The 27,428-nt window shown below is 34.5% G+C and overlaps 4 protein-coding genes across 6 annotated transcripts; 1 reads left to right on the plus strand and 3 right to left on the minus strand.

The window, feature by feature from the left end:
- Positions 1-4: 4 nt before the first annotated feature.
- LOC100265315 (vacuolar-sorting receptor 1) lies at positions 5-9,688 on the minus strand. Of its 3 annotated transcripts, none has more exons than XM_059738966.1 (13): positions 9,479-9,688; positions 6,500-9,384; positions 5,213-5,905; positions 4,146-4,234; positions 3,964-4,033; positions 3,795-3,878; positions 2,534-2,610; positions 2,341-2,422; positions 2,083-2,165; positions 1,889-1,955; positions 1,298-1,426; positions 798-904; positions 5-468 (listed from the first exon to the last, which is right to left on the minus strand). In XM_059738966.1, the coding sequence occupies exons 2-13, from the start codon at positions 6,792-6,794 to the stop codon at positions 370-372; spliced, it is 1,875 nt and encodes a 624-aa protein (XP_059594949.1). In that variant the 5' UTR covers positions 6,795-9,384; positions 9,479-9,688; the 3' UTR covers positions 5-369. The 3 variants fall into 3 exon arrangements, with proteins under 3 accessions (XP_059594949.1, XP_059594950.1, XP_002267833.2); XM_059738967.1 differs by having other exon boundaries at positions 6,500-9,381; positions 9,479-9,668; XM_002267797.5 differs by having other exon boundaries at positions 6,500-9,374; positions 9,479-9,632.
- A 687-nt stretch (positions 9,689-10,375) lies between these two features.
- Positions 10,376-15,528, minus strand: LOC100241495 (uncharacterized). The gene is made up of 5 exons (XM_002272324.4): positions 15,139-15,528; positions 12,597-13,530; positions 12,193-12,288; positions 11,819-11,955; positions 10,376-10,746 (listed from the first exon to the last, which is right to left on the minus strand). Exons 1-5 carry the CDS (start codon positions 15,363-15,365, stop codon positions 10,578-10,580), a joined length of 1,563 nt encoding a protein of 520 aa, XP_002272360.1. The 5' UTR covers positions 15,366-15,528; the 3' UTR covers positions 10,376-10,577.
- A 2,213-nt stretch (positions 15,529-17,741) lies between these two features.
- LOC132254204 (uncharacterized LOC116803646) lies at positions 17,742-18,538 on the plus strand. The gene is made up of 2 exons (XM_059739355.1): positions 17,742-17,897; positions 17,996-18,538. Exons 1-2 carry the CDS (start codon positions 17,742-17,744, stop codon positions 18,536-18,538), a joined length of 699 nt encoding a protein of 232 aa, XP_059595338.1.
- Positions 18,539-25,152: 6,614 nt separating this feature from the next.
- Positions 25,153-27,298, minus strand: LOC100255013 (WRKY DNA-binding transcription factor 70). Its single transcript, XM_002272468.4, has 3 exons — positions 26,879-27,298; positions 26,470-26,574; positions 25,153-25,753 (listed from the first exon to the last, which is right to left on the minus strand). The coding sequence occupies exons 1-3, from the start codon at positions 27,238-27,240 to the stop codon at positions 25,252-25,254; spliced, it is 969 nt and encodes a 322-aa protein (XP_002272504.1). The 5' UTR covers positions 27,241-27,298; the 3' UTR covers positions 25,153-25,251.
- Positions 27,299-27,428: the final 130 nt, after the last annotated feature.

Raw genomic sequence — 27,428 nt, forward strand, 5'->3', positions numbered from 1 at the left:
AAAATCACGATAAATAAAAAAATATCCATTAAAAATTCCGTATTGAGATCCACGGAAACACATCGTAAGTGGGAAAATTTTTGTAGCTTTATGGAAGTATGCTAGCTAATTAAGATTCAAATATACATTAAGGAGTAGGATAAACAAATGTCTTACATGAAAAAACAGTGAAAAAAGTAGTATGTGGATGCAAGAAGTCAGACTTCCCACACAAAATGCAAGTGTAATTCCTACATGACAACAGCCACCAGCTTCTGTTTTAACATCTCCACAGATGATGAAAAATATGTGGGGAGAGGATCTTAGGACATGGGCATGTCTCTCCTCTTCTCCTCTTTTTCATCTACCTCCATCCGCCACTCCAATTGTCTAAATGTCCCCATGGGGAACATGATTTGGAATCTCTCCTTGATTATCCAAAGGCATGTACTGTGCCATGATTGCCCTAATCTCAGAATCCATGTATCTCTGCAACAGCAAAAGGAAGTTGTCATTAACACAATCATATTGATCCTATTTCCATATAGCAATTACAGGCACGTACCACATTAATCTAGGTATCCATGCATTACACATCTCACTCAGTAGTTACGTTTTTAAGATTTTTGTTGATAAATACTAATCAGGCTTAAGTATCAAAGTCTACCTTGCCTTAATTATATTTATATTTATTTAAGTAGGATTCAGTAAATTTCAACCAGAATGAACTAGGATAATAAACCAATAGTTAAAATCTGATCCATAAATCCCATGCACGCACGCCTATTGTGTAAGAATGTCAGAAAACATCAGCATACCCGGATTCTGTACTTGTACAGGGCATATCCTCCAACTCCAGCTGCTGCCAATCCAAGAATGATGACCCAAATAAAGCTCCAGCTAACCTCTGTTTTAACATGTTTACCTGCATATATTCCCAGATGGAGGAAATCAGCAGCAGTGCCCAATATAATCAGAAACAAAGAACCAGGTGCTAAGCCTCAAAAGGAAATCCAATAATTATCAATAATGGAGAACATCACAGAGCTTATATACCAAATAAATCCCAAATTCCGAGTTTATATGTGATGCACGGTCCAGCATAAATCAGTTTAAGTAGGCAGGTTGTTATGGTGCTATCCCTCTAGATCATGGAGCAAAATGAACCTAAATGCTCACTAGCACAGACTCAAATGCATACTCAGTGTGGTTTAGATACTTGGGTTTTATGGTGGTGAATTGGACAGGTTATTATTTCTTTCTCACTAGGATCCTTACATCGAAAAAGGAAAGCAGAAGCATTCAGAAAAATACTCACTTATACAGGCGTCATGTTCTCGCATGTACAATAAATTGCCACTGCAGCTGCACTCATAACTTCCCCAGGTATTCTTGCATTTGCACTCTGGACAATTGCAGGCAACCTTGTCCTTGCATTCGTTCACATCTATAAAACAGTAAACATTGATAATGCATAGAACCATCTGTCAGTATGAATGTCAAAGGAGAATTGGTTATGAATGAAGAGATGAAAAATGCATCTAGCGGTAATTCATCGACAAAGATGGTTCCATAATGAAGGCAGGAAATCCAGATTTCTGAAATCATATGCATATATCCACATCTATAACAATGAACATTAATATGCATTGAACCATCTGTCAGTATGAATCGGTTATGAATGAAGAGATGAAACAACAATTATAAAATGCATCTAGTGTTGATTCATTGACAGAGGTGGTTACATAGTGAAGGCAGGAAATCCAGATTTCTGAACTTATATAAATATATATGGCATGACTATAGATAATTAGCCAGGAACCTAAAATGAATGGGTATGCCTGAACAAGCCCAATTATCCTTGTGTAATGCTACAGTTCAGAGACACCAAGAAGAGCAAATGCAGTACCTTCACAAGTTTTGACTCCATCTCCCTTGAATCCCTGTGGGCATTGGCAACCTTTTGAATTGTCATCCTGAAAAATCAATTGAAGAACCACTTAAATTAAAACCAAGAAAATGTAATAGAATGATCATTGTCATGAGAAGAGAGTATTATGAGAGAGGGAGAAATCTAGAACACATAGAAATTGGAACACTTACAACACAAGCAGAGTATGTGCTGCCATCTTTGGTGTCCTTCCAACAGCCTCCATTGTTGATTTCACAGCGTAAAGCTCCTGAAGCTGTTCAAACAATACATGCTCAAACATGAGGTCAATAAAACTATATAAATTCATGTAAAAGTCAAATGGCCAGTTCTAATAATATTGGAGACACAATTGCTAAACATATGGATCTATTATAGAAATACAACATGAGGATTAATTTAAGCCTGTAATCCATAAATAGAACACTCACCTTCACAATTAGTATAACCATCACCAGTAAACTTGACGCCTTGCACAATAGGACATTCACACACTCTGCCCCGAAATGTATCCTATAACAAAATTATTTGATCAGAAGAACACCATAACAGAGAACCATTGAATCCCAAACGAAGACATGCAGAGAACGCATAACAGGAAACAGGCAAAAGACATAAAAGTACCTTGCATGCAGTAATATTAGCAGCCTTATCCTGCCAGCATCCACCATTATTTTCCAAACACTCATTTGTCTCTACCTCTGTAGAGAACAGTTAACAGAAGAAGATGAATACTGATTCCACAAGGGTGTGTACTCATTTGCTTCATACCACAATTTATTTCCTAAATAATATAATATACACTAGACCATGATCAACGCCACATAACCCAACCTCATTATGTAAACAATTTCCAGCAAAACACATCTAGCCGAAGTAAAAAGCATGGTCCATTCATTGTAGATCAATCATGAAATGCTAAACAGGGCTGTAAGAAAGAAATTTAAGCTTTAAATATTTTTCATAAGTTAAAGAAAATAAACAACCCCCATCCCCTAACTTACATTCTGTGAATAAGTTACAACTGCTAGCATAAAAAATTAAAAGTTATTAGACATGGAGCCAATAATACAAGTAACACTTGTAAGGCAATAATATAAGTGACACTAGTAAGCCAATAATGTAAGTAAAACTTGTCTAAGATGGTAACACTACTTCACAAAAGTCCCCTCTCACAAGGAATTAATGTAATTTAGTGGATGAAGAAAAAGTCTAGTGCAACTAGCAATTGGCTTTTACTTAGATTTTCAACCATTAAAAAAGATGCACATGACAATTCTTCTTCACTAAATATACCGATATTGCACCAAATGAACATGTGAATGTAAGATAATAGACACAACAGCATCAAACTAATTCTTAATTATGACATCACTAAAGCCAGGCTTCAGTAATAAGTTTATGCCAAGATGGTTGCATCAACAATCATAACAGAGACAGGGTCATGTTCAGGAAAATTAAAAAAATAATAATAATCTGAATAAAATTGAATTGGACTTTGATACATATCCTCGGAAGTGAGAAAACAAGATTCAAGATTATAGACAGTAAAGAATCAACAAGATTCTGATCAAGTGAAATTGCATGCATGTCAGCAGGGGATAGGGGAAAATCTTGGGGAGGAAAAACCTGGATGAAATTTAAGCAGGAGCATTTTAGTTCCTCTAAATATAAACAAAAAAATTGACAATTTTAGAAAGTAATAAATTGAACAATGTTAAAAGCGAGTTCATTCCTGTGTGTTCACCCAAATATGGGGGGATGGGAGCTTGCTTTGTGGTGTGATATGACATGCTATGACGGACATTAATTTGGCAATTGCAGACAAAAAAACAAATATAGGAGCCAAAGTGCAGTTTGATGGGCAAGGCTTATGAATAATTACCGTCACTAAGACAAATGGTTGGTTCAGTGGTCTCTTGGAAACCGGCACAAATGGCCTTGAGAACTGCTCCTTTGTCCAGCTTACCTGAAACCAAGCAGCAGTAAAGGTTACGGAAACAGCCCAAGGAGTTGGCTAGCAACTGAAATTCTCTATAAATACTGCCACAAACCTCTGTACTGTCTATTGTTTATTACAAGTGTGGGCAATATAGTCACATCCCCACGGGAGCCTTTGCCAATCTGAAGCCAAAACTCAAAGAAAATGGAAAATCACAAACAATAAAATACAAGCAAGCAGCAAAATCTGAGAAGACAATATACAAGAGTATTAGTCATAGATAGTCTCTTTCACCTGTGCATCCTGTTCAGCTTTAAGAACTGGATTATCCACATCTGCCTCAGGGTCTCCAATACATTGGTCTATCTTCTTGACATCAACACCTTTTAAGCATATCACAAGAGACAAAATAAATTGACTACCAATGTATAATCTGCAAATCCAAGAATATATACTTGATGATATACAATCAGGCTAATGCCCAATGAACATTTTGAGGTATTTCATCCAACATTCCTGAAACTACAAGATTGATTGTACCCATTTTCCTTAAGTTTATATTTATAGTGAATAAAAAGTAAAAATGATGAGACTGAAGGTTGAACCTAGAAAAGAGCAATTGAATATTCATCATCAAGGGGGAAAAAAAAAAAAAAACCTCAGATAGCTAAAAAGGGTGAACAAAGGTTCAATGGTTTAGGAAAAAAAAAAAAAACAAATAATGAGTGAGCAGAAAACCCACCCTAGACAACATAATGACATTAACATTTGAATGACCCATTTTGTGGAATTCCGGCCACAACATTAGACAGTCCAGATTGGTAAGAGGTGGCTCACAGTGGCACATTCAGGATTCAAATATTATTTTATGTGACAATTACATCAGAATTCAGAAATTAAACAGATAAGAGACCATAAAAACTCAAAAAATCACAGGTGGTGTCTAGTGAGAAGTTCTGCAAACTTTTCAGAGATAAATTAAAAAGTTTGAGAATAATTATGGAGCAGCCAGTTGGTAAGCCAAAACAACTAAAAAAAAAAAAAGATCAATTCATAAATAAAATAAACAAAAACATCAACACAAGCATCCATACATGGATGGGCCAATTACAGAAAATAAAGTAACTTTCAATCGGTAATCAGGGAACCACTCAAATTGTCAGAATCCCGCAAGCTTCACACAATGCAATATAATTGTGCAAACATGTATCACAATAAACTTGGAAATTATATAAAAATTCTGAAAACTCTAAAAGGTCGACCACAACTTTACACTAAATTACACAATGCAACAATATGAATAAATGAATAAATAAATGGAACAAAGATAAAATCATAAATTGCCCTATTTTTAACCTTACCAAGAGACAGGATAACTTGATCTGCACACTCTTTAGAATACTTCTTATCTTTCATTGGACAACGAATTGCAAAATCAGTAACGTAGTCCCACCAAAGCCAAGGCTTTCCACTTTCATTGGCCACTTTAAAAAAGCAAGCTTGGCGCAAATTTTGAACCACAACATCCTTCCCATCATACCCTCTACTGAAGTCCTGCTCAGGATCCGGGGCACAGTATCTCCCATGGTTGATGCACTGAGACTTGCACTGCTTGCTCAAAATAAAAGCGTCTGGGCAATACCAAGTTATATAATGTGGGGTGAACTGAGTATACCCTTTCCGCTCAAATATCTGAGCAGCTCCTTTAAAGTTCTTAACAAACTCAATCTGGCTCTCACACTTCGGCCCGCACTCATCATTGCTATTTGTCCAGAATTCATACTCAACCCGCTCGTCCGGATGTGGAAGAGACTCCCTCCAATCAAGATTTATGTTAACCATGTCACCCTTAGATAGAGCATTCTTGATACTGTCCCCAAAAGATTTGCTAATAAGTGCTGAGGGAATTGTTATGTTCTGAAGATAATCAGCATGTGCATTCTCCTCTTCAGGTGTGTCCATGGTGATTAAAGGTTCAATCTTGTCATCTGCGACTAAAATAGCAGCTGCTCCTGCATTCTGAGCATTCCATGCCTTCAAGGTGAAGAAACAATCTGCAAAACCAGCAATCTCAAAAATAAGAATGCACTTCACCAGTAGACCAGAACAATATAAAGACACATTGGAAAACCATTGCATGCAAGTCTCCCTTCAAAACTCTTTCAGCTGCCTTAGGAATATTTGGTTTAAGGAGTGACCAGTATTTGCATTTTCTTTTACACCAAGCAAAAAATAATCCCAAAATCACGAAAATGAAATATCAGAAGAAAAGCACATAAACAAATTAGTATAGACAAATTTTCACAAATGAAATCCATTTGCAAAGATCGAATACCACTCAAGATTTTAACTTAATCTCCATAGAAACATGTTCACCAATTAAAAACATCAAAGATCAAAAGTTGAGATTCTCTATTCAAGCAAACAAATCTCAGTTCTGCAAAGTTAGGGAATTCACACAACATACAAAGACAACAAATTCGTCTGGAACAACATAACCAAAAGAATTTGCAGTAGCGGTCATTAAAATAAGATAAACTCACACCCGCCGACAGCAATATATGAACCTTTTTCAGACAAGTTGCCTTACAAGCTTAAAAGAAAAAACTAATTCTAATCGAGAAAGGGAAAAGTAATGAAAAGGTCACCTCCACGATCGGCAAGAAGAAAGGTGGGTAACCCTCCAGGCTTCGATTTGAAGGAAATCTCGACATCCTCGAAGCTCTTGCAAGCCTTTTGATTGGCTTTGGGATAAACCACAGTCCCAACCATGGTTCCTCCATACTGAGGAACTCCAAAGTTCCCAATTGCACATTCATACACGTCCTTCAATGACTCCGGAGAAGTCACTCTCAAGCTGTTCTTCTCCACCACAAACCTCCCCACGCACGACCCCCATAACACAAACCATACGCACACTAAAAGCCCTAACTTTTCCCTCATTTTCCCGCAGATTCTCCCCCAAAGAGAAGAATCAAGATCAACCAAATCAATTTACTTGGCTCTCCCCAAAAATCGAGTAATAATTAAATGAACCCAAATTCGATGAAATTGAACCAAACCCTCTTGTAAAAACAGGATGTACACAAACCCGGAACAAAAATTAAAGATTAAGCACAAACCCTTAAGGGTCTTCAGCAGAAGAGATTGGGTTTGGGTGTAAGGAAGAAAAGAATCCCAAGGAAAACAAAGGAGGCTTCCAAGGAGAACAAAGTGATCTAATCAGTTCTAACTTCTAACTGTTTTCCAAACAGGATTCTATTCCGAGAAAATCACTTCGCCTAATCGTTATACACTCATAAAGAGAAGCTCATGCACGACCCGTATCCTTGAACTAATAGGAGATCTGAACCGCCATCAATGGAGGCTTAAGAAAAGGGTTCAATCCACGCCGTATTGTGTTTGATCGCGACATGATCAATTTCTCGCGTTAATTTGCTTCCCTCATTGCATGCCTTTCGACGGCCCAGATTTTCCCCGGCCCACAGCTTGGCTTTAGTGGTGGGCCACACTTGAGTTTGCTTCGCATTTAAGTTACGTGTCGTGAGGGTTGAGCCCCTTGATTGGTGTGGCTCAGAGAGAGTAGCGTGGAGCCGAGTGTAGAGGAATAATAAAAAACGTGAACATTGTGACAACCATCAGACAGATAAAACCCTTGATTAACAAATATTTTATTTGTCAGACGTGTCTCACGCAAAAAGACACGTGGAAAATACGACAAGAGTTTGTGGTATTGGGCCGAACAAGCCCATTTAGCTGACACCATTGGATTGGGGCCCAGTTGGGGGTTGATTCCATTTTTTGACCCACATGGCAAGGTCGATAAAAACGAGGTGAGATACAAGATACAAGTTGAGAACGAAACGCTGCGTTTAGACGTAGAGGCGACAATCTTATTGACCATGGACATCCAAGGGGCCTAAATATCATCAAGCAGCCAGGGATCATATATTTTTCCGTAACTAAAAGTTAAATTGTTAGTCTAACATGATATGATATACATAATTGATCTTGGACTTTTTGAATTAAATTAGTCACTTAACAAAACCTTCATATACATATGCTTCATGTTTTTTTATTTTTCATTTTGGCCGCTATCGACTCCAAGATTACAATTTATGCGGTAGCTTAAACAAAAATATAAGGTAAATAATATTATCAAAAATAAAAGAAATTATTATCTAAGGTGGTATTTGTTTTTTTTTTAAATTAAAAAATCAAAATATTTAATTTTTTTATTTAATTAAAAATAAATATCAATAAATACAATTAAACTGAAATTATTGTTAATAAGTTCAATTATGTTATATTTATTGATATTGATAACTTATTTTTAATTAAACAAAAAAACTTTAATATTTTAATGTTTTTTAGTCTATTAAAAAAACATTGAATAATAAGATTATTAATTTATCAATAAATGAATATTTATTAATTTAGAAAAAGTATTTTATTCAAGAGTTTTAAAAAAGAGATATCCAAACCTTAATATTGAATTTAAAAAATAAAAATTATAAAAAATTACACAATATTATATTATGAATTTTTTATGCTTGCTATTTTTTTAATGTATTTTTACAATTATTAATTTATATTTACTTAACCCTTAAGGATTCTTGAATAAAATATTATCTGACTTTATTAATTTAGCACACTACCTAAAGGGGACCTTAAGATTCTATTATTTTAATGAGATTATTAATTTATATGTATTCGAAAAAAAATAAAAAATAAAAAATATATGGATTTAAAATTAATATTAGAATTTATAACTAATTTTAATTATTTTTTCTTGTTTATTTTATAGTTTTCATAAGAAAACTAAACATGAAAAATAATTTTTCTTTCTTTCTTTCATCGGTACTTCATCTCAAACCAAACACGACAGCTGAAAAAGTCATGCCTCTAATCAATTTAAATTAGGAAGCCTCCAAATCAACGGAAGAGATTGAGAGGATATGGTCCTATGGATAAATAATTGGGAATTAGCCCAGGAAGCAGATACCCCCATACTAGATGTTGCTCCCATTTCTCATAACAACCAATCTTCTTAAAAATTGAAGAATTGAACTTCAAAATCTGGATTTAGTGTTTGAGAGGTATGGGAAGCAAGCTTTTGTAAAACCGATTCAAATTTTCTTGGGTAACAGATTGCTGAAACGGAAGCATCCAAAGCTAAGAAAAACTGCAAAACCCAACAATATCAACTATTTGTTGATCAGATTTCGTCTTCAAAAAAAAAAAAAAAAAGAAACCCTGAAAGATAAATAAAACCCCACATGAATTCGACCTCCCAAATCAAGTCTCAAAGCAATGAAGAATGATCAGTGGAAATGACAATGGTGATGGTGGTGGCAGTCAAATCCGAAGCACTGCATCAGAGAATAACCGGCCGCGGAGACGCATCTCCCTATTCCTCTAAAGATAGAGGACACCACCAAGCATGGCCAGCAACAGCACAGCAAGAGGAGACCATGCTCATCATCATCGTGGTGGTGGTGGTGGTGATGACCCATCAACTTTCTTCAACCTTCTGACAAACACAACACAAACCCTTATTTTGGATGAATCTTCGCTGTTATCTAAGAGAACAAATATTTTCAGAAAAGGAAAATTAATGGGCTCACCTTCACCCAGGATTTCTTCAGGAGCCTTGTTTTATCTTCTCTTCTGCAACTATCAACCACCCTGAAGCAAAACTGGGTCCTTGTCTGGGAGAGAAGCAAAGATTTGGTGGAAATCCAGAATCCAGAGGAAGATTAGGAGAAAAGTGCGTTGGCTTTGCTGTCATAATGTTGGTGTGGTCCTTCATTTATTCACTGGAGGACAAACATGCTTTCTTAACTATTAAGGTTTTTGTTTTTATTTTTTATTTTTTATAATTTTTACTTAAGATTATTTTTAAGTTTTAATAAAGTGATATGATAATGACACGTGTCAGAGACGAAGGGTGCTTTTGAAATTGTGAAAGTTTTTGGAAAGAACAGGGAGAATCTTCCAAAATCATAAAACTTCAAACATGAATAAATAGAAATAGAAAAAAGAGATAAAATCTCAAAAAAAATTATTAATAGCATGAAGTATGAAATCACATCTTACTCAATAGCAGCAATAATGTGTATTTGTTTATGGAAAACTTGTTGAGATGATTCAAGAACTTCATGATCGGTGTGAAGGAAACATCTTGGAGTGGAAATCTTGGGAGAGCAGGGTTCGATTCACTTGTAATTTACTATATATTGGTAAAGAGTAAAGAAAGAAGGGGATTACGACATGGGTTGTTGAGCCCCTGTGATGATAGATTGATAGGTAAGAAGGAACCAAAAGAGTATATTAAAGAAGAAAACGAAAAATGAAGTGGGTAGAGAGGAAAAGTTGGTGAAGAAAAGATATTGTGAAATGAGACGACCGGGTGATCTCCCTAGGGAGAAGTTAATCCATGATCACTTATCTCTATGATCACAGGATGGAATATGGACAGGTAAAGAAAAACACAAGAAAGATTTGTGAGAAGTGAAGGTAGATTGGAAGAAACTAGGACCTATATAACAACATCATAAATCTTACTAATGTTACAGTCATACTTTCATTTGAGCGTTACATGGCTTTAGCAGGAGCCCTATACATGTATATTAAATTGTATAAGAGAAACTACAGGCAAATCCTTAGATAAGCAACTAAGCTTTGTGTAGTGGGAATTCCTGTCACAAGAGACGGATTAATCATTTACTCTTGCTTATCCTCAAGATCATCTCCAAGCCCGAGTACATGATCTGTTGCAGTTGATGCCATCCTTTCCTTTCTTTCCACCATGTCTGGTATGTTTGCCACGCTGCTTGTCAGTGAAACACCCTCCTCGTCGAAGTCTGATCCTGTCTCCTCAGAGCATGCATATCTAAAAAACCCGACATCAAATTAATTGGCATAATATATGATATCCTTGGTTCATCTTAAAAAGCTAGCAGAGTAAACATAACACTAGAGAAATCTAGCTCCAGGAGGCTATTCTACTTGACTCCCTAAATGCTTATATTTGAAGCATAGGATAATTAATAGTCATTGAATATTCCCATCATTAGTGCACATGAAAGTTATATAATTAATCACCAAGTAACAATAGCATGCTACCATTATATTAATAGGACAGAGATAAATCTTTTAGTGCACTCCAAGTCCAAATTATAGTTTCCATCAAGATGAATGAAGCCTGTAAGGTTTTCATTCACATTCATAATAAGAAAGCAACAGTTATTTCGTTTTTACCTTCCTTACAATTGCACAAATAATATGCCGGTGAAGAAAAAAATTGAAAACCTGCTTGCTGGAAAAGTATATGTAATTTTAAAAAAATGACGGATGCTATTGTTGTTTGAATAAAAAATCAAGGGGAAGCGTAAACTCAGACTTTTGTCTGTAGTGTTACATAGATTTAACCCATTGAAACTTTAGGGGATTTTTGATACATTCCAAAGTTCACTGAAATGAGGTAGACACTGGTCACAGTTTAGGGGGTGGTATGTGTAATCTCACAAAAGTTGATACCAGGGTACCAACTTGGCTATTTCTTAGACTGATATATAGCTAAACAGAACCATGGCCCATGGGTCCCTTCATTTGAGATTACAAGCTATTGTAGAGGACTCTTTTGAGAAATGGTGATGGAAAAGAGAAAAGCTATTCCATTTTTATGATAGGTGAATGCATGTCCCATCTATATTTGTAGATTAAACGATATGAGCAAAGCCATGGGATATGGGATGGGTTCTCAAAACTAACCAGTTACGAAGTGCCAACAAATGTTGTTTTAAGTTTTAGGTTCACAAAATGTGTAAGATAAATTATCTTATTGCAAACAGCAGGCCCTACCTAAACTTTTAAATCAATAGTGGGGCAAAATCACCACCCAAGAAGCAAGGGGAGGAAGTAGTAATCAAAAAACAATTAAAGGGCAAGGTCACAGAGTGTACCTAGTTGGGTTGCGAGTAGGAGCCCAAAGAATACATATGACAATCAAGAGCGCAAATGAAAGCAGATTCCAGAAAGCTGGAATAATCCAGGCAATTTCCCAAGGCTCACTTGATGGGTCACTTGCATTGAAGTATAGCTGAACCAACAGAAGTTAGAGGAGCTTGAATTAGAAGTATCAATTGGAATAATATTTACCTACACCACTGTTTTTTTTTTCATAAGCTAAGAAAATTTTCATTTTATTTAGTATTATTCTCCTAAAATTAACCTCCTATAATAATCAACTTAGACACCATTGCCAGTGTTGTCAAGGGTCATGGCATTAATGATTCCCCAGAAGTTATTTTTGAACAGAACAAGGGGGAAAAACTACCTCATAACCTATCCATGCTATAGAGAGCACCACAGAAACTGCAAGTGAATTAGTAAACTTTCGATAGAGCTCAAGTTTAGCCATGCTTCTCCGCATCTGCATTTTAAATAGATAGAAATGGAACAGAAGATAATCATTTTGAAGGTCGCAACAAGTAAAATTGAGGTATAATTCATAATGATTCAAGAATGACCATAGAAAATTATTGAATCAAGTGGTCCATATGGTACACTACACATTTTTGTTATGATATAACTGATGTCTATAGTTATTGTAACATGTTATTAATTAAATTACTCTATCATAAATTACATACAATAACCGAAAACAACTTAAACAAATTCTAGGGTCCATATTGAGACAGTAACAAAACCAGAAAAAGGAGGCTGAAACAGAAAGGTTACCTGAAGTTTCTCTAAAGTTATAGATAATGAGGAGAAAATCCAAAGAATAAAGCAGGCATCCAAGAAAGTGACTGGAAGCACTAAAATTAACTTTGTTTTATCAGAAAAGTCATTTATGCTCCTCAAATGTTCAACGAGTCCAAGTGCCTCTGAAGCAACAAAATATATCAAACCAAGAAGAAGAACTTTTGAGGTTATACCACCAAGTGTTGGTCTCACCACGCCATAGCCCATTGAAACAACCAAAAGGAGAAGGCGAGACACAGTTTTCTTAACAGCGGTAAAGCTTACTGCCCACAATGTAACACCCACTGGTCTGCTTCCAGTAGAATTAAAATTCGCATATTCAAAATACCAGATAGCCACTTCACACATCCCAAGAGCAATTACTGCAGAGATATGGTAGTGCAACTGTATAATATCTTTCCAGAACTTGACAAACCTTAGAAACCAGACTAGGCCAAGAGCAAGGTAAGCTAATGACATGAAGCCAAAGAAAGTCATTAAAGGAGCCATCTTTCCAGGTAAATAACCTTCTGGGTTCCTCCATATAGTTCTTCCTTTAATAATTGTGCCCTTAAGTTCTGGATCACAAATCATAAAATAAAGATAGTACATTCCGGTACTATTTATATCAACAGATAGAGGAGACATATTGACCACTTCATTTTTTCCTTCAAAGAAGGTTTTAATGCGTTTTGGCCACCCAGGGTTGTCTGGGTTGTTTTGGATAATAACCTCTCCGACCTTGCAGGATATATCCTTGGAAAGAATTGGGGTGCAGCATATGGCATCATGTTTGTTAAAGGAAGCTCCAATCTTCTTGCTGTCCTTTATCTCAAGTATTATGGCTTCCACCAATCCAGTATTCTGCTGCATTTCATTCACCTTGTTAGTTGACTCTTTTGTCCTCACAAAGGTGACAGAATCAAACCTGAAATTCCATCAATGAGGGAGACATCCATCATTAAATTTGTCCAAGCATTATGAGATTCAGCGTAGTAAGTAGGAAACGGTTAGTGCTCTTTGACTAGTGCAAAACAAAAGGTACCCATGCTTAATGTCAATCAAATCCAACAATAGAATCATCAAGTTATTCTGGTTGAGTAAAGTTGGCAAAAACAAAAATAATAACTGAATTACTCAAAGTCTGGCCACAATATGGTAGATGAAGCATGCATATGTGTGAGCCCAACATCCAATAAATGGAACTTTCCATTTACTATGGAGTTGTGATAGAAACATATTGACTGGAATCAGAAATAGCACATATATAGAAAGTTAAATGAGTTGGACTTGTTCTTTCTCCTCCCTTTATTAGTAAGCACTATAGAACAAGTTGGAATTGAGGAATATGAAGCAGCAACTGATAAGGAAGAAAATTCCACTATGTGTCCACTGTCCCCATTTGTAACATTTTAATGCTGATGAAATGAACATAACACAGAGCAAGAACCCAAATATGAGTGAATTCCATTGATATGGATTTGTATAAATAAAACTATGAAGATTGAAGAGTTCTTTTGAATGTCGAAACCAAGCCTAAAAGTGTTGAACATGTAACTCATCACACTTTTCTTAAGTTCATTAAGATAATTTGATGATCTTCAAAATAAACTTCGATTTACTTTCCAAAAGATAACAGGTTTGTTATCATAAAAAGCCTTCAAGTGCCAAGCAAGCTAAAAGGGCAATGCAACTCTAGATATTAAAACATGATTAAATTTCTTTGGAATTAGGCAAACTGAAAATGCTATAAACAATTCCAAAAATAGCCTCTTTTAAGAAGCATATTAAGTTGGTCAATATTCCTGAACTTGGAATCTCCCGCATCCCTGCCCCAACTCCTTGCTACTTGAGCAAGGCCTCAAAGGCAACAGTCTTGGTTATTTCCAAATTCTGAAGGTTCCATCTAGGTGTCAACTTGGTGAAAACAAGGCAACGTTATAGCAATAATGTGGCAAGCCTTAGTGCCAGTGTCAAAATGGCACACCATAATCTCCAAGGGCAAGTTGTCTTACCCTAACCTAATCCTCGTAAGGATTGAGCCCCGGATGTAGGACTAATCCCATGCAAGGTTGCAGATTTACAGCACACATACAAAACCAAATAATGCCACATTTTTCAGCATAGCGAGATGGAATCTTCAATCAAGCTTCCAACTTTCCTAAAACCATTACTTTCTGAAACAGATAGCAAAGATGATTTTGTCCAACAAAAGCTGTATTTTGTCATGTATCAAGAATCATTAAGCCTTATTACAGCCTTTCCAGTGTAAAGAACGAGTTAGGCAGTGATCAACAAAATTCAAGCTAGAAAGAGAGGGCAAAAGTGTGAAGTTCAGGATCACACATAACAATCCATCCATTTTCAACAATAGCAAGATTCCATCTCAATCTCTCAGCCAATGGAAACAGAAATTTCAGTATTCACCGAAGAATTGCGTCATCCACCACCCAGTCCAACTCAGTGAATTGAATCTAGCAATTCAAACAAATAAACACGAAAATGAAGAACAAAAACAAAAGAGACCAAGAATTACCTAATAAAGGACTTCCCCTTGTTGGTTTTATCTTTGGACTTGGGTTGAGAAGCGTAAAGACCCTCACTTCCTCCATGGAAGAAGAAGGAATCGGACTGAGTAGTAAAAGGCTCGTTTCTGTACTCATGAATTGAAGCACCTGCGTATATGATGGAGTTGAATGCAAGCACAAACCCCAAACAAAACCCTAGCAACCATTTCTCACTAAATCTTCTTCTCTGTTGCATCTCCTCTTTCTCAGAGGAAAAGGGTAAGGGAAATGACTTAAAAGTTAAATATCAGAACCATGAACTTGACATCGGACCTGATTCATTACCAACCCAAAACGGCGTCGTTCTACTCGGCTGCCTTGTTATCACAGGATTGGCTGGCTTTTTAATTAGGAAGTTGGTTGAACCATATTTTTTTCTAGGGTTACTTAACTTCCCCTATTTTCTACACCTTTATGTCATAATTAAACGTGAAAAAAATTTATAAAAATAAATTAACATTTTAATTATAATTGATTTTTTCCATATTTTATATAATAAATTCAAATATAAAAAAAAATCAATTTCTCTAATTTTTTTTCAAGAATCAAATATAAGTTAAATTTATTATAGAAAGATAGAAAAATAATATATATAATAATAAAAGTGATTATAACTATTATTTTCTTTTTTAGAATAAATAATGTTAAATAATGTGTATATAAAACATAGAATATAAATATGGGAAAAGTGTTTTTTATACATCCATATGAAAAAAAAAAAACTCAAATTTATAAAATACAAATTTTAAACTGCTATCTAAAAATAATTAGCATTTCATGTACTTTTTGATCGAAGATAACTTTAATCATTTAGACACTATCTTTTAATTATATAAGTATTATTTTTTACCATCTTAGATACTACTTTTGATCTGTGAGTGTATGAAATTTAAATTATTTTTAAAGAATTTATGGCTTATAATTATTTTTTATATGAGTGAGTGGAAATTTACTTTTCCTTTATTTTTTTATTAGAATGATGCATTTCCCATTGAAATATTAAAAAAATGCAAAAAAAAAATTAAATTGCTCTTTCTACTAATCATTTCAGTGTATCAATTAGGAGCATAAATAAAGTCGATCAACAAACAAAATCGATCCAATTCAACTAAAACTAATTTAATTGATTTGGTTTTCAACAACTATAAATATCAATTTGGTTTAAGAATTTTGAGAATTAATTTATTGATCTGATTGATGGTTTCCTTATATTCTAACTAATAAAAACCAAATCAAATTGACATTTTAAAGCTTTAATCCTTTGTAATTTATAATTATTTAAATATTAAATATGTTTTTTATATTTATTATTATACATAATTTGTTGACACTATTAAAGTAATTCGGGATTATTATGATCAAATTATTTTTTAAATGCATTTATTATGTTTTAAGTAAAAACTTTTGAACTTTACAATGAAGTTGGTTTTAAAAAAAAAATTGAATTTAAGATTTAAATTCATTTGCAGCCAATCACTCGATAGTTTAAACCAAAACAAATCAATCTTCAACAAGCTTGATTTGTTCCATTTTTTCATCAATAAAAGATCGATACAATTTTTAGTTAAGTCGATCATATTAGTTAATCGGATCCAACTAGACTCTATTACACAATCTTCAACAAGCTTGATTTATTGCTTTCCATCACTAAAAGATCGTTTTGATATTAAGTCAAGTCAACCATATTGGTTAGTCCGATCCTACTAAACTCTATTACAAGATCTTCAATAAGCTTGGTTTCTTCCATTTTTCCATCACTAAAAGATCGACTTGATATTAAGTCAAGTCAATCATATTGGTTAGTCCGATCCAACTAAACTCTATTACAAGATCTTCAACAAGCTTGGTTTCTTCCACTTTTCCATCACTAAAAAGATTGATTCGATTCTAAATTAAGTCGACCATATTGGTTAACCCGATCCAACTAGGCTCTATTACAGGATGGAGTACTATGGCCCAGCATCCAGTATTTAAATCGGAAGTCCCCTCCATGCAGCAACAAACACAGCTCGTTGTATGGTGCTATTCCAACAAAATAGTCACAAAACTTTGGTAGTTATTATTATAATTATGATAATAATAATCAAAACATAAGAATTCATAAGCTTAACCTGTCTAGTTGATGCCAAAGCAAACTAGCTTTTAAAGAAAAGCATGTGCTTAATGCATCGCATTTTCTATAATAGCGTCATGTTGTAAAAGCACCTGTTTGGTGTAGTATGCAGTGGCATGAACTCATTGGATGGATCATTAATTGAATTAAACCCTAATCTTAATTTAAACACAAAAATTAGCATTGATTAATAGGGATGGCATGAAGAGCTTAATTAAAAGCCTTAGTGGCAACCCCACTCAGCCATTTCTTAATTAATCAAACCCCATATAACCCTAATGCCCATTCCATACTTTCCACCACACTGCAAAGAATGAGTTCACCCTTTCCCTCATGACATAGAACTCCACTATCATGGCTTCCCATTAAAGGAATTCAGCTGGAGACGGCCTTCAGGAATTAACAGGCTTCATTCTTTGGGGAAGACTTCCTCTTGCATGCGTGCCTATTGATTGAGGGATGGGAGGGGTTGTTGATTTGAACACCATCCTCGTGCCCTTCAGTCTCTTCCTCACAGTGGGCTACCATGTTTTTCTATGGCACAGCATGAAGAGGAAGCCCTTCCTTACTGCGATTGGAATGGAAACATCGATGAGGAGAGTGTGGTTGCAAAAGGTAAACCTAATTCCTAATTCCTAATTCCTAATTTCATGATCATCCACATGTATCTTCATTACAAATGATTTCCCGAGATGAATTTATGCCTTCTGCAGGGTGGTGTTAGGATGGGGATACTGGCCGTCCAAAGCTTGAGGAACTCTCTACAGGAAACCGTACTGATTGCTTTGACCGCCATTGCCATTAATACAGCATTGGCAGCTTTAATCAACAATGCATACTCTGCTAGCCACAGTCTGATCAGCGGTACATTTTTCGGGTCGCAGTCTGGCCCGATCTTCTATCTGAAGTATGTTTCTGCCTCACTGTTTCTGTTAGCTAGCTTCTTGTGCAGCTCCATGGGAGTTGGGTGCTTGATAGATGCCAGTATCTTAATAAATGCATCGGGCGAGTTCTCGTCTCCTGGATATGCAGAAATGATAATGGAGAGAGGGTTCATGTTCGCCCTGGTAGGCAACAGGATGCTGTACATGGCCTTTCCTTTGCTGTCATGGATGCTTGGTCCGGTGTGCCTGGTGGTGTCCTCGGTAGCATTGGTTTGTGGACTGTATGAGCTTGATTTTGGCAGCAACTGCGCAATAAGTAAGAAGCAAAGCCTTCTCTTCATTAAAGAAGATGCAAAGAAATATGAAACTTAAGGTTATTTTTGGATCTGGGGAACAGCTTGAGAAAGAAAAGAAATAGATCATAGGGTGAAGTATTTGGTGCCCTGTGAACTATAGCCTATGTTCCACTTTGATTTTAGCTACTAGAATGATATTGGGCGTGATGTAAAATAGCCTTGGAGCCATTTGGCACCAAAGTTGCCTGGGTTTCCTTCCAACCACTCGACCCTTCTCAATGAACTTGGATTCACTCTTAATCACAAATTTATTTTTTTAACAAAAATTATTTATTTTTTAAAATAAATAAATAAATTTATTACAAATGGGATATGTACATCTTACACCTTAATTCAATATTAACATATTCTATACTAAAAGGATAAAAAAATGATGATAGATAATATATCATGCGATTATTTCATCTCTTATCATAAATTATATTATATTCAGTCAATCAAACATTATCTTTTAATGATTTTATTTTGTTGGTGTAATTTGGTATTTTGTTGCCAAATCTTACAAATTTTAACTCAACTCAGCTAAATTTAAATCAAATAGCGGTCAATTTTGTTAAAAAAGAAAATTATATTAATAAAAAAATTATAACAAGAAAATTCCAACCATATAGCATTTAAAATGGTACGCCATGATATCCTTTATATGTGATAGTAGCATTAAAAAATTATACAAATCAATATTACAAGATAGTCAACATAGAAAAAGGACCACTAAAATCAAAATATACAATAAATAATAAAATTAATTTCTATATAACTTTAGAAACATATAAAATATTTTTTCATATTATAAAAATATAAGAAATTTTTAAAATCGAAAACTTGTAAAATTTATAATTAAAAGATAATTTAAATATAAAATAATTGGAAAATAACACATTAATTATAATTGTATTTTATAATATACCTATTAAATACAAATGATTGTTCATGAGAAGGAAGGAAGATAAGGGAAATTACAAAATGAAGAAAATATAAAGGTTATTGAGAAGGAAAATAAAAAATAAAAAAATAAATTAAATCAATAAATTATTTTTGTACATTATTTTAAATTTTTTAATATAAAGATGAAATAATTTGAAAATGTATAAGTTTTTTACTAATTTATATTATATTTGATATTTTTTATTTTGATGGTATAATTAAATATAAAAAATTCATTTAATTTTTTTTTCTTCTTTTCTTAGTACTCTCCAAGAAATAAATGAAAGAATTTGATGTAATAATCATTTATCTTCTTAATATGTTGTATTTATGATAATTTGATAATTACATTTGAGAAGATAATTTGAAATTTAGATTCGGTTTGACAATTATTTTAAAAAGTGTTTTTACCTCTTTTAACACTTTTATCGTTTTAAGTATTAAAAAAATTAAAAATATTTTTTGCAATTACTATCAAATGTACTATTAAAATAAAAATGTTTCAAGTATTAAAAAATATATTTTCTATAATTACTACCAAACTCGATCTTAATTTTTTTTTTTTTTCGAAGTCAATAGTTTTTAAAAAGGAGATACCATTACCTGATCATTCTCGAGAACAACCGATGGGTCGTAACAAATAGTCCAGTGCTTCAACCGGAGTCTGGACCGGGCCGTAGTCCAAACTCACATCAATTATGACGGCCCATAATTGGATTGATCTGGGCCCGGCTCAAAGATCCAAGAAACCCAAAAATGAAAAACCCATGTGATAGGCTGATAGGGACAATACAAGAACTTCGACTTTCTATTATGGAGGTAATGCCCCTACCACATGGGCTTTCATTGTATCCACCATTTTGCTTTTGTTTCTATTCACTACTTTTTGTCGTCACAAGCAATCGCCAATCTGCTACACGTCCTTACCTCATCTCAAGATTGAGATTTTGTCCAAGGAATTTTGTATCCCGTTAAGTTTAATTGTCCTACACGTCTTTGTTTGAAGGTGATTTTTTATGGGAGATTGAAAAAGTTAATAAAAATTATAAAATTAATTACAAAATTTTCAATTATCCTATGAAAAAAATTGTTATCATCTCGTGAAATATATGGATCCATAAAAATCAAATAGTGTTTAAGAAAATTCAACCCAATCCTTTTCTCGTTATTGAAAAAGCCACTTTTAACTTTTAAAATTTACAGAAATATGTGATTGATTCTTAATTTCAGAACGAATGATGTTTTGTTCCTCAAGTAATTGAAAAATATATTCATTAGATTCCTCTTATTAGTGAAAATTTCAAATTAAACTTTGAAAGTTCAAGGGAAAAAAATAGAAATGTATCAAGATGGGTTAAGAGATTCTAATGGCATGATAAAAATGTCTGTAAGTAGGTATATGGATAATGCGTCAATAATTATTACAAAATGTATGATTTTTAGAGATGGTGTGTCTGCTAAAAATAATAGGTTTTTAAATCTAGGGATTTAAGGTGACTCAAAAGTAGTGATAAATAGTTATAACCAAAAAAAAAAAATCATAATTCTATTATGTTGTTAATGATAAATATTTGAAAAACATCTCAAAACCTTAATATTTGTATTTGTCGTCATATTTATAGAGAAACAAATAGAACAATAAATTATTTAATTAAAAAATATATCTATAATTTAAAGTCTTTCACTTACAAATCAAATTTTTCTAAAGATGTTATAAAATTTGACTTTGAAGATTACTATGTTCTTTTCTTAATCAAATGTATAAATTTTCTACTTTGTAATATATATATACACGAGAAATGTTGAAAAAGGTTTCTATCATCCTAAAAGAACCTCTTTAATCGATAAAGAAAGTGTCCATGACAAATCGAAAAGGAAAACAACATGAAGCAGTGAAAAGGGAAATCAACGTGGTGTGATTTTGTTTGATTTGATTCAAGCAAAAAGAAATTGACTCAAAAATCAAATTAATTGTTTGGATTTTTCATGGACAGAATCAATAAATTAAAAAATGGAAAAAAGTGAGGTTGAATATGCTTATTTGCATGTGGTTTGAGAGTTCTTGGGATGATGGATTTGATTGTGGCCCATGTCCCCATGTAAGTCTCGAGTGATTGAGTGGTTGGTTGAATCTCCTTTAAGAATTATTTTATGAAATGTAGCCATCAAATGATTCACTCATGTGGAAAAAGAGTTAGCGATTCAAAATGAAGTAAGCAACGGGGTTGAGTCCTGACCGAAGCACATCAAGCTGTCCCCCTCCACCATACGCCCATTGGGGAGCAGAAGAGGCCCAAAATCAGTAGGGCCAGCGCCCAACTGGGGTTGAGGCAAAGGGGGCTCCCTCATTCACAATCACATTCACACACCCACCCTTCAGCCTTGGCCACGTTTCTTCTCTTTTTCAATAAAGTTTTGCTTTCTGGCTTTCTTTCTCCACACCCAACCACTGCCTCTGGAAGTGACTGCTTTACATCCCCCAAGTGAGGCTCCATTGCCCCTTTCTGCGGAACAGGGGCACACCCCCATCTTGCCCCCACTTTCCCTATTGGTTGATTTCAAAAGAGAAGAATGGGTTAAGGCTTTAATCCATTATTAGAAATTGATGAGGATTTGGGTAGGTTGAGTTTTTACAGCTCCATTTTCTAAGATGAAAGGAAACCCAAATCCATCATCATCACCATCATATCTTCTTCTTCAATCCCTGTCCTCCCAATTGTCTTGTTTTTGTTTTTTGTTTGCTCATTTTGTAGGCCTTGTAAAGGATGATGTTTTCACTTTCATGACAGCTTGTAGGGACTAATACCCTTTGAATTTTATTTCTTTATTGGATTCAAGTCATGGGTATGCCCTCGTGTGCAGAAAAAATCTCTTCCAATGTATTTACAAGTCCAAGGTCGGTTATGAAAGATTGGAATTTGAAATTAGGGTTAGATCACGAATCCCAGACTTTCATTAATTTAGTTTTGATTAGGGCTTATCTTCTACTTAATTTCTTAAAAAATTGAGCACTTGCTTCATATTTTAGTTGTGTTTACACTGAACAAAAGGCTAGTGTGGTCAAATGACAACCACAAGACTATGTGAACCGGATCATTTCTTGAATTCAAAAGGCTACAATTAGATAAGCTTTCTATGGAAGTATTTTCCAAACCTTTCTTTTTTGAATTCAAATGGATGTGAACTTTTCTAGAACAATTTGACGAGTATATGAATGAGATAGAATGGATGGGAATCTTGTAAGAACTTCAAGGGTTTGATTTGTAATCATATCATGAATATCGCAATTTTTTTTTGTCATCATCAGTAAAGAATGGAGACCAAGAAGATACTACTTTAAAACTTTTCCAAACGAATATCAATAAACTTTGGAAGATAATGATAATTTAAAAACAAAGTAAAAAGTAAAAAGATCGTCACAAAATAAAATTATTAAGATATAATAGTATCTTTCTTAACTCGGAAATAGATCAACTAAATAATGACTCTTAGAACAAACTCGTAAGATGCGATATTAGGGGAGGAATTGTCGAGTATAATAATATTACTTTTGAGCCTATGAATGCATCACTTAAATAATAAACAAACCGGTAAGATGTGATGTTAAATATTACAAAAATTATATAAATGATAAAGATTTTGATGAAGCTTTGAGAACCATCACAAAAATTATTTGTCATAAATGATAAAAAATGTGGACATAATCATGGGTATTGCTTTAAACTTTTCTAGACAAAGATTAGCAAACTTGGAAGATAAAGAGGATTAAAAACCAAAATAAAAATATTGACATAAAGTAAAATTACTGAGTTACAATAATGTCACTTTCAAATTTAGGAAATGATCTATAAAATGATAGCTCATAGAACAAACCCATAAGGGGGTGTATTATAGTCAAGGTTCATGAATTTGAGTTGGAAAATGTTACATTGGAAGGAATTATCATGTTCAACAATATGACTTTTAAATTTGCTCGTGAATGGACCAATCAACTGGTGAACAAATCCATAATATATGATGTAAAATATAATAAAAGATTTTCAAATGAGATGATAAAAATTCTGGTGAACAGATCACTCAAATGATGAACAAACTCATGATATGTGATGCCGGCCTCAAAAAAGAAAGATGGGATTTGGATACAGCACGGATGAAAATTTTGATAAGATTTAGGGAAGGATCACAGAAATTACTTGTCAGTTTCAGCTTATATTCCAAATAGCAACGATGACTAGCAAGCTACAAGACAAAGCCTGAACTGGTGATGGAAAAGTTCCCAAGTAGTTGTGACAGTGGTGGAACCCATGATGGAGTGGCTGAGCCATCATCAGTCTGGCTTTTAGTGCCATGGTGTTAAAGGGTCTGGGCCCTATATTTTCCCACACACGAGGGTTGAAAAGGCATTCTGGATATGTGAACACTGTTCCAATTCTCGCGTTCACACTCGCCATTCCCCCCACCCCCCATCTTCCATTGTCCATCTCATCACCATAATGATTGATGTTGAAACACTTCGAAATTTTCATCTCTCCTCATGGAAACTGCTCCACTGTTTCCAGCTACCCCTCTCTCTCCACCTATTTTCTTGGGAGTTTTTGCACGAGTCAAGGCATTTTTCCCTCTTTTTCTCACACAATTTCAGGGAAAGTTCAGGCTGATCAGATGGGACTGGTTTAATTGGGAGACAGGATATAGACTAGGTTACTTGGTTTGAATTCCTGGGCACGTTGCTTTGTGCTGTCTGTTTCCTTGTATGAGGGTGCCCAGATCAACATATGGACAGTGATTGTTTTGACGTGAAGTGTATCCCATTTGGAATTCTCATTGAACAACACAAAAGGTTATACTCATCTCGATATTGGCCCTGGTTAAATATAATTAATTGAGATTCCAAAATAAGATAAACATCAGATGAAATTCATGCACAGTTCCATGGAAACTTGGAAAATGGGAAAAAATGAAAATAAATTTTAATCGTTTTTAAATATTTTCATCCGTTAAAAAAATAGTTATATAAATATAAAAAATAAAGTATTGTTGATAAAAATTATTTTTAAAAATATAAAGCAAAATATTTCTCTTCTTAACTAGACTTTTATCCTACAAAATATGAACGATTTTTAAAAACTGTTTTTGAAAACACTTTTCAAACCGAACCCCATCGTGGATAAATTTCTTTGCCTTAAACAAAATAAATAAATAAATAAATAAATGTTATTGTACTTGCCATTATTTCATATTTTCTAAGGGAATGGGTGTTCCATGCATTGCTGTTGGTCTGACAGCCTTGAACAGTCTTTGCTGTTGCAATCCATCTTTTTCCATTAAAGACTGCTTCACTCTCAAGATTTTCCGATCCTAAAGGACACCAATGTTAATTGCGGCCATTCTATCCCCCACCCACCGTTTCAATCATCTTTTATGAGATGCCCCATATCAAATTATAAGCACACCCAATAGCCAAATGGTCCTCCACTTAATCTTTGTGGGGTATATTCGTGAATCCATTTGAATCAATCAGATGCAGTGAACAGTTGAATAATAATTATCCATTCATTTCCACGTATCTGAATGAGATAGTAGGTTAGCTTATATCTGAATGAGATAGTAGGTTACTTATATCTGAATGAGATAGTAGGATAGCTTATAGTTTTGATACTGATCATGTGAGTTTGGATATGAGTGTAAGTACTATGAACACACATAAATCATAAAAGGCTCCATCCATTATTTTACAGCTTATTCTGGAGATGATCAATTCACTCTTTCTACAATACAGCTGAGAAAAAAAAAAAAAAAAAAACACTAACACTCAAAACCGATAAGAACATCATCAAAGTCCATCATCATATCATCCAAACTGTGAGTGCTGTCCGTACAAGAAGAGTTAACCCCAGAAAGGACATCACCATGATCAGACCCCAGATTGGATTCAAATGTGGTGAGCTCCAGTGACAGAAGATAATCAGAGGATGAGGAGTTGTTGTTCTTGTTGTTGTTATTGGTATGGTTATTGTAGGTCACCTCCTGATCATCATTTGGGATCTCTTCCTCTTGTTTTATCAAGGGGAATGATGAGAAAAAGGCGTTGCTATCATCTTGATTGTTTGATTCAAAGCTGAGCAGAATGGAAGAATCTCTTGCAGTAGAATTTTCCACCATAATCTGAGATGACTTCAGCATGCTTTTGCATGTGTGCTGGCCGTGGTATGTGGTTTTGTACATTGGGGGCTCCTCTTCAGTCATCTGAACCTGTTTGGTTGCCATGCAGCCCTGGTCATGCTTGTGGGTGCACCTATAGTAGCTTCTGCACAAAACAAAAACCCAAGGAGTAATTTTAGAATGTTTTTGTTATTTTTTCCAGACCATTAATTTTCAATATTACTATTTGGTTGAGAAATTACTGTAAAATGTTTGATTATGAGGGTTGGTCCAAAAGGTATTGACAAAGTTGTGATGGGTTTTCAATGAAGGATGAGTGTGAACCATTTGGTTGGTGTTTGTTAGATAATAGGAAAGAAATGATTGTGGGTGTGACTTGATAATAAAGCAAGTTTTGGGTGTATCCACTTGAAGCAAAGGGACAGTTTTTCCAAGACAAGCAAGAAAAGTCAGGTATGTTTTGAAAAATTAAGAAATTGATAAAAATAAATAAATTTCCAATCAAATCCCCCATTATTTTGGTAATAGGGTTAGTTTGAATATGAGAGATGTAATCAAAATATAAAATTGTCAAACACTAGTGTTTGAGAAAGCACACAAAATCATTTTTGGTAAAAAAAGGTAAAACATACCATCAAGGGAAAGAGGCAAATGTTTCGATTTGGATCGGCGATGTAAATAGGGTTTCAGAGTTGATGCGTTTAAAATTAAAAAAATTTATGCATTAGAAATCTTTTGAAAAAATATTTATATATGAATTTTATTAAAATATGAATATGATATATAAATTTTATAAAATTAAGAGGATTTATATATCATATTTGATCTGATAAATATTGTAAAAAGGGTTTCAACAAATACCTTTGATGTTTAGCATTGAGTATGACTTTTTGTCCGTATTTTCGCCAGGCATAACCGTCATCGTGAAAATTAGGGGTGATTCTGATCCAAGATTGCGAATTCTTCCTGCAGATTATGAAACCAATTGCAAAATACTTGTTAAAAAATTTTCAATTAAACATGGAAAATCTCAAACGTTGATAAATTGATAAAGTTCTATTTGTTTCATTGGAAATTAAATTAGAACCCCATGAGAGATGGTAAATTGGGTGTGGAATCAAGGGCATAATAGTCAATAATACCCAGGATATCATCTTTCTAATTGATCTGGAATTCACAGGCCGGACACCGAAGAAATCATCATTAAAATGACCAAACTACCCTTCATCAATAATGATGATGATAATATAATATAGTAATCAATAATCACCTTCGCTTGTAACAGCCCCTGCGATCCTTGGTGGAACTCTTACCACTCTCGCAAGATTCCTCCGACCTCCGGCCATGCCAACCCGGCGAATACAGCTGACCACTCGCCGGAATCTGTGAGACGGCCTCGTCGGACTCGCCGGAATTCAATATAGAAAGAGTATCGGTGAATGACCTCGAGATTTTCACTAGAAGATCCTGGGCCGACTCCTGTTGATCCCCTCCGAGGAGGACGCTGCGAAGCTGCTTGGTGAAGGAGCGACCTCGAAGCAGCTCGTCGATGGCTCTTTTCCGATCGCCGGAGATCTTTTCCGACCAGGTGCACTCCATTGTGCTCATGGTGGCGTCTGTGTGCCTCTCCATACTCACCAAGTGAAGATCAAGAGGAAGAGCTTTTATCTATGAAAAAAGAACATACCATTGTGCACTTGCAAGGAAGATAAGGGGAAGCTTTGTGGAAAATTCCCCCCTAAGAAAAATTCACCACCTCACGCGCATGATCACACCCACTCCCAATGCTCAATAGTATGAAGCCACGTAACTTACTTTCT

The sequence above is a fragment of the Vitis vinifera genome, chromosome 8, assembly GCF_030704535.1.
Source record: "Vitis vinifera cultivar Pinot Noir 40024 chromosome 8, ASM3070453v1".
NCBI classification, from domain to species: domain Eukaryota; kingdom Viridiplantae; phylum Streptophyta; class Magnoliopsida; order Vitales; family Vitaceae; genus Vitis; species Vitis vinifera.